General features: G+C 33.8%; 1 protein-coding gene across 1 annotated transcript; it reads left to right on the forward strand.

The window, feature by feature from the left end:
- Positions 1 to 7,689: 7,689 nt before the first annotated feature.
- LOC131856014 (F-box protein GID2-like) lies at positions 7,690 to 8,706 on the forward strand. The gene has a single exon (XM_059207070.1). It carries the CDS (start codon positions 7,805 to 7,807, stop codon positions 8,276 to 8,278), a length of 474 nt encoding a protein of 157 aa, XP_059063053.1. The 5' UTR covers positions 7,690 to 7,804; the 3' UTR covers positions 8,279 to 8,706.
- The last annotated feature ends 2,000 nt before the right edge of the window (positions 8,707 to 10,706 follow it).

A 10,706-nucleotide genomic window follows, 5' to 3' on the forward strand; every position in this document is an offset into this window, starting at 1 on the left:
AGACAAAGCAAATTCATCTAGATGTTGTATGTACACTTCTTCCTCAAGGATGCCATTAAGAAAAGAAGATTTGACATCCATCTGGTAGACCTTAAAGCCTTTAACTACAACATAAGCAAGTAACATTCTTACTCCTTCCAATGTTTCCACCGGTGCAAAGGTTTCTCCATAATCTTCTCCTTCTTCTTGTGCATAGCTTTTACATACCAACCTTGCTTTATTCCTTGCAACCTTGCTTTCTTCATTCAACTTGTTTCTAAAGACCCATTTAGTGCCAATCGCATTGTTATCTTCTGGTCTGGTAACAAGTGTCCATGTCTTTCTCTTCTCTATCTGATCCAATTCCTCATTCATAACATTAATCCAATCATCATCCTTCAATGCCTCTCTTACTGTTTTAGGCTCAATAGTAGAAATTGGACAAGATTTTTCTCTGATTTTCCTTCTTGTTTGTACACCAACATTTTTGTCTCCTATAATTTGTTCTTCTGAATGGTTTAATCTGACATATCTTGGTATTACTAGTTCTGGTGTTGTGCCTTTTGCTTCATGTTCTTCATCACTTTCTTCATTTATCAGTTGAGCACTTATTTCTGCATCTTCCTGTTCATCATTCTTTTGTACTTCCAGTTCACTAAACACAAGTTTCTCTTCATCTTTCTCAGGTTCAGATCTGCTGGTCTTATCATATTTCTCAGAGAGTTCATATACCTTCACATTTGCACTCTCAATGATCCCTTTTGTTCTCTTGTTATAACATTTGAAAGCCTTACTCTTTGTAGAGTAACCAAGAAAAATACCTTCATCACACTTTGCATCAAACTTTCTAGTGAAATCATCATGTTTAATGAAACATTTACTCCCAATTTTTTAAAGTAACTTACATTAGGAGTCTTGACATGCCATAATTCATAAGATTTTTTGTTGTTACCTCTCTTGACAAGTACCCAATTCAAAGTGTAAACATCTGTGCTAACTGCTTCTCTCCAAAACATTTTCGGTACTTCACCTTGAATCAACACAGTTCTAGTAGCTTCAACAATTATTCTATTCATTCTCTCTGCTATCCCATTCTGTTGTGGAGTTCTAGGAGTTGACATCTGCCTCTTGATTCCATGTTCATCACAGAACTTCACAAACTCATCAGAAGTAAATTATCCTCCCCAGTCAGATCTCAAACATTTCAAATTCTTCTCGGTTTCTTTCTCAACTAAAGCTTTGAATTCTTTGAATTTACTAAATGCCTTATAATTTTCTCTTAGAAAAGTTACCCACATCATCTTGGAAAAATCATCAGTGAAAATCATGAAATATCTATCACCAAAATAGCTCTTAGTCCTCATAGGACCACAAAGATGAATATGAACCAAATCTAGAATATTTTCTAAAGAGAAAGACTTACTCTTAAAGGATACATAAGTCATCTTACCCATATGACAATCCTTACATAACACATAATTCGGTTTAACAAGTTAGGGCAAGACTCTCACAATACTTGATTTACTAACCTTTATCAAATTGTCAAAATTAACATGACACAACCTCTTGTGCCATAACCAACTTTCTTTAATCTTTGCCACCAAACAACTATTCACATTAGTATTCAGATGAAAAAGATTACCTCTTGTCTTCTTTCCAGTAGCAATCAATTCTCCATTACTTCCAAGAATCCTGCACACTCCACTTTTAAATTCTAGAAGATATCCTTTATCATTTAATTGAACAAGACTCAAAAGGTTATGTTTTAATCCATCAACCCAAAAGAAATCATCTCCATTAATTTTTCCATTCAATGAAATAGTTCCTTTACCTTTAACCATGCATGGTGAGTTGTTACCAAACCTTACCACACCGCCATCAAATTCTTCAAGAGATAAGAACTTGTTTCTATCACCGGTCATGTGGTGTGAGCAACCACTATCTATTATCCATTCATCATTGCTATCCATGTAGACACCAATGCCTTTTCATCAATCAGATCTTCCTTCACAACAATAAACACTATCTCATCATTGTTATCTTCTTCTGATTCTTCATTTGTCACACCTTTATCCACCACAACATAGAAATGTTTTTGTCCCTTTCCTTTAAATTTCCTAAACCTTTCCTTTTTATCATCATTAGGACAATTTGCAGTCATGTGTCCAATCTTATTGCAGGAAAAACACTTCAGAGGAAGTTTACGTTTGTACTTATCGGTGCCTCTAGGAAATCTTTTAACCAATAGTGCCTCAAGTTCCATCATATGATCTTCATTATCATCCTCACCTTTGCTACCACCATGACTATACCTGCGGTCATAATTATGACAAATATCCTTTCCTTTCTTCACAAATGTACTAGTTACAGAAGCTTTAGAAGCATATTCAAACGGTTTTGAAACACTATTATCAAAGTTGTTTAACTCAAATGTAGTCAACTCTCCAATAAGAGAATCAATAGTGACTTTATCTTTAGAAATAGATCTCAGTTCTTGAATTGCATAAACTCTAATAGCATATTGTGGTAGGAGAGTTCTAAGCATTTTACTAACAACAATATCATCATCAATCTTGCCTCCAACACTCTTAATACCACCTACAACTTCGTTAATCCTTTGACCATATTGTGCAATGTTCTCACCATAAACCATTTTCATGTCATCAATTTGCCTCTTAAACTTTCTTCTTTTTCTCCTTGTACATGCTCATCTCCTCCATAAATCAATTCTAATTTCTCCCATACCTCAAATGTAGTTTCTAATCCATGAACATCTATATACTCAGAATCAGATAAAGTACTTAAAATTGCTTCCAAGGCTTGAATGTTTTCTTGTTGTTCTTTAAGCTCATCCAATGTCAAGGGGTTGGTAGTAGGACCAACATACTTGTTTGCCACATTATTTCAATATTGAGCACCCAATCCTTTGATGTATATATTCATCCAATCATTCCATATATGGTAGTTGTCCTTGGTAAACTTGGGACCCTCCTTCTTCATCATCTTTCTTTAGGATCTTTCCCTCATGTTGTTAAGCTTTCTGCACATAGAGGACCAATGCTCTAATACTAATTGTTAATCTTAGAGGAGTTGGTTAATATTGAGAGGGGGGTGAATCAATATTAACAACAATTTCAAACTTAAAATTATAACTCATAAAATTTCACCAAATCAATCATAAACCAGTAATAAACTCTTTACCATTACTGGTAACCACTAATAACCAACTACTAAACTAATTTAACAAAACTGCTCATTAAGTGGTCATCGACATGCATAAACTGAAAGTAAATCAAATCAACACATCAGAAACATTCACCACATGAACACCATGTTTTTCACGTGGAAATCCAAATAGGGAAAAACCATGGTGGAAATTGGTACCCACAAAATTGTGCACTCTTTTAGAATGCACCCTGTTAGAAGCCTAGCCCATTTAGAAGCTTACAAAGATGCCTTGTTAGGAGCAAACCATGTTAGGAGTCACTCAGTTAAGGGATTTAGATGATGAGCCCAGTTAGGATCTTTGACCTCTTAGGATCAACCTCGCTAGAGGATTTAACACTCAGATGTTGAGCTACCCAGTTAAGGGATTTATAATGTAAGGTATGTTAGGACCTACTCGGTTAAGGGATTTTGTCTGCTACAATTGTTAGGGAACAACAATGAATGATCTAGGTTTAGCACTTAACTGCTTGCTTGATCATATCCAATTCTACTCCAAATCTAGTACACTCTGGCAGATCTCTTACACTCTGGTAAGGCTTTACACTTTTCTCAAAAACCACCGACACAACAAACATCAACTGTACTGACATAAATAACCTTTACAACTTAGTCAGTTACAAAACCCTAACATAGATCATCACAGATCTTTTACAACTCATTAAGATCATCATTGATCATCATAATCAATTACAAATCAATTACAACCATTGAATGATGATTGTACCTTGATCTGATACTCTTTCAAACCCTTAGCTCATTTTGCTAAGCACTTCACACATTCCCAGGAAATTCACTCTTCAAACACGCCAAAACATCATTCAAACACTTCACGCAGTTTCTGGCACGTCATCACCAACCTATAAACATAATATAGATCATTGCCAAACCAAAAATCATTACCAGCTATAAGAATTCTTTCCCAGTCCTTAAACCCTTCCTAAAACCTAGCAAAAATACAACAAAAATCATAAACATGATTTCTGATAACTAAATCATGATGCGGTTCCAATCAGATATATATTACAATGATACAAACTCACATTTCAAACTGCAACACTTCAATCATCACCAATCGCCAGATCTAATCAAAACATTTCCTCGTTTACCGGTTAAGGTCTTAATTCCTAGTTTCCTGTTTCTTTACCGATAAGCTCTTTCCAGTAGACCAAAAAGACTAAGATGACAAAATACAACATAGTAAGCATCAATTTCCATCAATGACAACACAAATAACCAATCAAAGTCATCCAATTATGCAATCTCAATCTCTTCATCACAATGCCATCACAAACAGTCCTTTACCGGTTCAGTCATCATTCTTCATCTGCATCAGTTATGCCAATCATACCAACAACGTCCTATTTGCTTCAACTTATCCATGCCCTTTAGTCCATATCCACTTTTTCATCCTTGATCTTGATCAAAACTATAGACAAAAAGAAAAATGGAAAAGCATGGTTTCAAAAAGATCTTGACATATCCCTTCATGTGGACCACACACCATTCAATGCACCATGCCAGTCTTACACTATCAAATCCATTAGCTTGGAAACATGTTATCCATCACGAGATAGTCATTGGAAACCAACTCATCTCTGATTCCATAATAAGCTACCTCCATCTTTCTCCTATCCATCTCCACCTCAATAGTTCATTCATCCATTCATAATATTCCTTGCCTTGCTAGAAATTGGGGGCAAACAAACACATTAATCCAAAAAATCCCAAAAAATCATAAAATGTCCTAGATAATTCCCAAAAAAAAAAGAACATCCTAAAAAAAAATCCAAAAAAATCATAAAAATGTTCTGAAAAATCCAAAAAATCATATAATGTCCTTAAAAAAATCCAAAAAACATCAAATCGTCTTAGAAAACTGTGAAAAACTAGAAAAACACAAAAAACAATCCATCAATCACAATTCACAATAAATTATCCTTTGCAAAGATGAACATTTGAGCAAACACAACCAGAACATCATGCAAACATTGAGCTTAACAAATCATGTATCAATAGACAAATTACCAAACTAGCCTAAAACTTAATTGATCATCTGCCTATCAGTTTAAGCATCCTTATCACACAACGCCCGTTTATGGATACATCGTTCCTAAAATAGGAACCTATCAAATATCATGCCCTAACAGATACATCTTTCCTACAATGGGCATCTTATCAAACAATCATCAAATCTAGAAACACTTATCCTTGGAAAGAAGATCAATATGGTTGTTAGCTCATTTGATCTTGTGAGTCTTATATTTTATTGATTTATCTTTATTAATTAATGACAGGTCATGTTCCTATGCTACTCAAGGATGTCCACAAGTGACTAGAGGAGATGAGATAATTTGTGATCCTTTTTCTTTGTTTGTTGTCTATGGTGTGTTTTCATGAAGTTCTGGGGCATAGGTATTTTGGGTGTCTATGTTGGTATGTTCACTCAACAAGTATCCTATGCAAAAATGAAAGTCAACGATAGCTACGCTTGTGACTATTGCACAAAACTCGACCCTCAATGGTACACCCAGAATGGATGGGTTCATTCCTTGTCTGCAATGTGTTTATTTTTGCAATGGGATATCATTTACACCTTGGTGTAAAAAAATCCATTGATACATAATAAGGTTGAATGATGAAAATGTTGTGCTATAATAAAGACACAAGAATTCGTGATAGTTTCATGTCCTCATATCAACTATTCTATCCATAAATCAATTCTGTTTTCTTAACATTCTTTATTTATTACTAATTATTCTTCACTTTCATAATATTTTTATCATTCATCATACTTTCATCTATCATTTGTCTTATAGAGGATGTGTCCTTGATACCAGACGCTTTCATCTATCATTTATTTTATACATGATGTGTCCTTCCCGAAACTAGATTCTTTCATCTATCATTTGTCTTATACAGGATGTGTTCTTCTTGAAACCAAACACTTCCATCTATCATTTGTCTTATACAGGATGTGTCCTTAAAACCAGACTTGATCTTTATCCATCAATCTTATCAATTCGATCAATCCAATCAATCTGATCAATCAATTAATTAATTAATCTACAAATCATTCAAACCATCTCTTATACCCAATCAAACCCATTCATGTCATCAAGTTAACCATTCCTTCATCTTTCATCTAACATTTTTTTTCAAGAGATCATTCATGCCTTTAATGCATAAACAATCTCTCGAGGGGGTATCCTACTTCCATCTCTCGACATATTGGGGCATGTTGGGTTCCCATAATTGCAAGGCTAGAGTAGGGGTAAAGGAACATGAATCTAGTTGAAATGACTCTAATTAACCATGATGGTGATGTCAACATTATATCTTGATGCATAAGCTAGTGATGGGATGCTCGGAAGTGTACACTTCCTAAAATTGTACATGGTGTACCTTGTGCTTTCAGCATGTGTTTGTATCTTGTCTGTTATGTTTACGATATTATGATTTTCTTAAACATGTATAACTATCATTTCTATATGTTAGAAGAGATGTAATCTTTCGAAAATTTGTGTTGTTAAGTATATAAATCTATTTTCAATAACATGTGTTACTATTATTAAACTATTTTCAATAACATGTGTTACTATTATTAAAAGAGTTATATAATCTTTCCAAAATTTGTATCATTGCAAATCTATTTACTGACTACCACTAAAAGTTATCATAAAATCCAAATGAGTCCAAATAAATAGTACTAAAGGGACACTCTTGAGCCTTACAATTATACATATGATGAAATCATCATTAATTTTTCTCTGAAATGGGCAGTTTTCAGCCATACAATTATGCATATATGATGAAAGCATTATGAAAGGACTACCTACTCTATGAGACCCTCCACCGAATTCATAATCAACATAAATTGGCGGGCACCCAACACGTTTACAAAAGTTAAAAGAAAAATTGAAGCAGCGCATCCAAACAAACCTTTCTCATTTCAGGAGCGTTTTTGACAGGACTTTCAACAATGAATCCAAAAAACATGTATTTAAAAAGAAAAAAATTCTGTGCCGCATTGCTGTGGATGAAAATCCCCACTCGTACGAGTGGACGGTCATTCAATCTCCCTCTCCCAAACGCCATTGCCTGCGACGTTCAAGATTTCAAAATCATGTTTTTAGTCTAAAAAACTTTTGTTTTTTTGCTTCAAGACCATGTTTTTAGTCTACAAAACTCTTGTTTTTTTGCTTCAAGCCAAACAAATTTGAGATGACAATTGAATCGTGCGAAGTTTGAAAGATGAACGTCTAGCAGGTATTTACGGAAATGGCTTAGCTGGGTTTTGGTGTCCTTATGCGACGCATGCATTTATGAAAGTGATCTTATGTTGTACATCGAATAATGTATCCTGTCTATTCTGCTGACTGCTACTCGCCCACTTTCTCTGAATCATTTGTCTTCACATCATAAAAATCCGTGACCTAAATCCTGCCTTACATGAGTGAACCTTAATTTTTTTCTAATGGCTTTATCTCACTTCTTTTATGCTCAACTGTCTTTTGAACTTATCTGCACCGTCTCAATCAACTGGGCTTTCTTTCAAGCTTCAAGTATTATAAGCTCTTGATCAAAAAAGAAGCAAGTCATGGTATTTGATGGGCAAAGAATGATGAAGCAGAAGAAGAACAACTATGGGGATATTATCAATAATGTGGATGCAATGCAAGAGATTTTAAGTCATTTGGATGCAGATGCCTTGGCAATGGCCTCGTGTGTGTGTAGAAGGTGGCACCAGGCAGCCATTGATGATAGCTTGTGGGAAGTCATTTGTACTAAACATTGGCCTGCAACTGCCATTCCTTTTGGACGGATAAGATGTGTGGTGAATGTTATGGGTGGGTTCAGGCGCTTGTATGTGAACTGGTTGCATCCTCTCCGTAGAAGTGCTTATTATCATAATGATAGTGCTTTTAAGGAGAATAATCTACTGTGGAGTGAGGACCAAGTTCAGCTCTCTCTTTCTCTCTTCTCTGTGGAGTACTACAAGAAACTTGGGTCTTTCACAACTGGATCCTGCCACAAATTATCTGCTATTCCAAGTGTTCCTTCTATTCTATAGCCTATTTTGCTAACTGATATGACAACACCAGGTTGGATGGATGGTGTAATGTAAAGTAGGCATTTTTTTTTTTGGCTTGTTGATAGGTCAGGGGTATTTAGTAGTAGTTATAGTTAATTTCGTGTATCTTAAGTTTTCTAAACGGTACATCAGATCTCTACATATGGACTAAACTGCTTATAGCTATTGTTGTGATTTCTACCATGTTATGATAATATCTGATTAGAACTCAGTATGATTGTTCAAGAAATGACACTTGTAGTTGGTATAAAGTGAAGGGAGTGTTGATGGGCTTGGAGTATGGCATTGTTTAAGAGTTTACAGCTGTGGATAGAAAACTAAAAATCTATCCAAACTCAATGCCCAAACCAAAGCAGTGGTGGAGTGATGTGTTATAATATATATAGAAGTTTCTACTTTATTTCCAACTGTGTTCTTCTTAGGACTCTAAATGTTTCCTTTTATTATTAACTTACCCTGGTTTTGCTAATTTTCTCTCATTGTGTGGACCCTGCCAAACAGGTCCATTAATTCAATGTACAATAGAGTTATTGGGATTTAAATTTGGATTTGATGAGCATGTTATTGGGGGGCATCTTCCTTGTTAACATTTATGACAAATATGGTAGAGCAAATAATGTGTTCATTGAATTTGGCATATAGCTACATGAGAAAAACTGGATTATCGTGGACATATACAGCTTTAAAAAATTTGAGCAGTACACTGGTTATTCGAGTTAGACCTGACAATATGTGCCCTAATATGAAACATTTATCAATGCTTGTGGAGGTCATCTGTATGGTTTTTACTAACTCAAATTCTAAGGTTTTCAAGATCCTTTGTCGGTGGGTATTCAACCTACATGCAATATAAAATTCATATTTGTGGAAAGGAAAACAATGTTTTTTCGGGGGTTGAATCCAGGCTGTAATTAAATAAGTATAATTAATATAAATTGGTATTTTTATTTTGGAGATTGAATATGATATATTTTGATACTTAGTTTGATAAAGTAATCGATAAAATATCAAATTCAAATGAGATTATGAAATCAAATTAATATCAGGTCAATAAATAAATAATGCTCCTCTATCATTAAATTGTTGGAAAGTTTGTGATCGAACTTTATTTACTAAAGGATAAATTAATAAGTCTAGAATGAATTTGTGGTTGTGGATGTATACTTAAATTCTATATTTATTCCAAAATTTAATAGTGTTTTACTTCGTAATTTCACTTGATGTGTGGTCTTTTGTTTCACTCTACATAAATATCTCGACATTTTTTAGTATATCAATTAGTCATAGGTGATAAGTTCTCCTAGATCAAATCCTTAAAATTTGGCAAAGATAAAAAATAACAAGTGCATGCCTAAGCATCTAAATTCTTTACTTCCTCTTGAAAAGAAAATGGGATATAAACACTGGTTTAGAGAGATAAGCGTGGAATCCGGTAAATTGAGTTTCATATTATGCAACTAGGAAATAGATTAGTCTTTTGGATATTCTCTAAGGGCTAGGTCTCTAATAGGAGATATAAGTATAGATAAGATATCTAGTCTATAGAGAGAGAGAGAGAGAGAGAGAGAGAGAGAGAGAGAGACTGAGATTGATGTGAATAGAAGAAGAGGGAAATAAGATAAGTGTAAAGAGGATATAAGGAATGTACATAACATATTGAGATATCAATATAATAAATTTGATTATCAATCCTAATATTGTATATGAAGTTTTCTTTCTATTTAAGTGCTTAGATTGGATCTAGAATAAATATTTTTACTACCTCAATAGGAGTGAGTTTGGGGTTATTAGACTACAACTAGCATAAATCCTTTGGGAATAGAATTCATGTCTATCTCCTTCAAATTTCTTGCTAATCCAAATGGCATATTGGATAGAGGCCTAAATATGGAGAACTCTAGAAAAGGTTAGAAATACTGAATTATTGGAAAGCTTATAAGAACATGTGAAGAGATTGGCAATACAACATGAAATAAGGTCATGCGAACCTAAGTATATATATTATCCATACTGTAGTCACATAAATCTGTCCACTTAATTAAATGAATATTTATTATTTATTTGATTATTTAACCCTCAATAATCAGTTAATTAAATTAATATTTAATTCATTCATTTTCAACCCCTTCTCCTATTAATTAAATAAATTGTTCAATTTATTTAAATTAATTCATTAAGTCACACTCTAAATCAATTAAATGAATAAAACATATTTATTTAATTTAACCCCCTTTCCCTTTTAAATAAATAATAAAACATTTATTTAAATCCCTAAACTACCCCACTTGCATTCTCCTACAAATGCAAGTTGCAGCCACAATTGAAATAAATTTATTTTATTTTAATTAAAATCCTAATTTCCCTCACCCACCAAACCCACTTGCAATCCTAAATCCCCTTCTAGACT

This window comes from Cryptomeria japonica, chromosome 6 (assembly GCF_030272615.1).
Source record: "Cryptomeria japonica chromosome 6, Sugi_1.0, whole genome shotgun sequence".
NCBI lineage: Eukaryota > Viridiplantae > Streptophyta > Pinopsida > Cupressales > Cupressaceae > Cryptomeria > Cryptomeria japonica.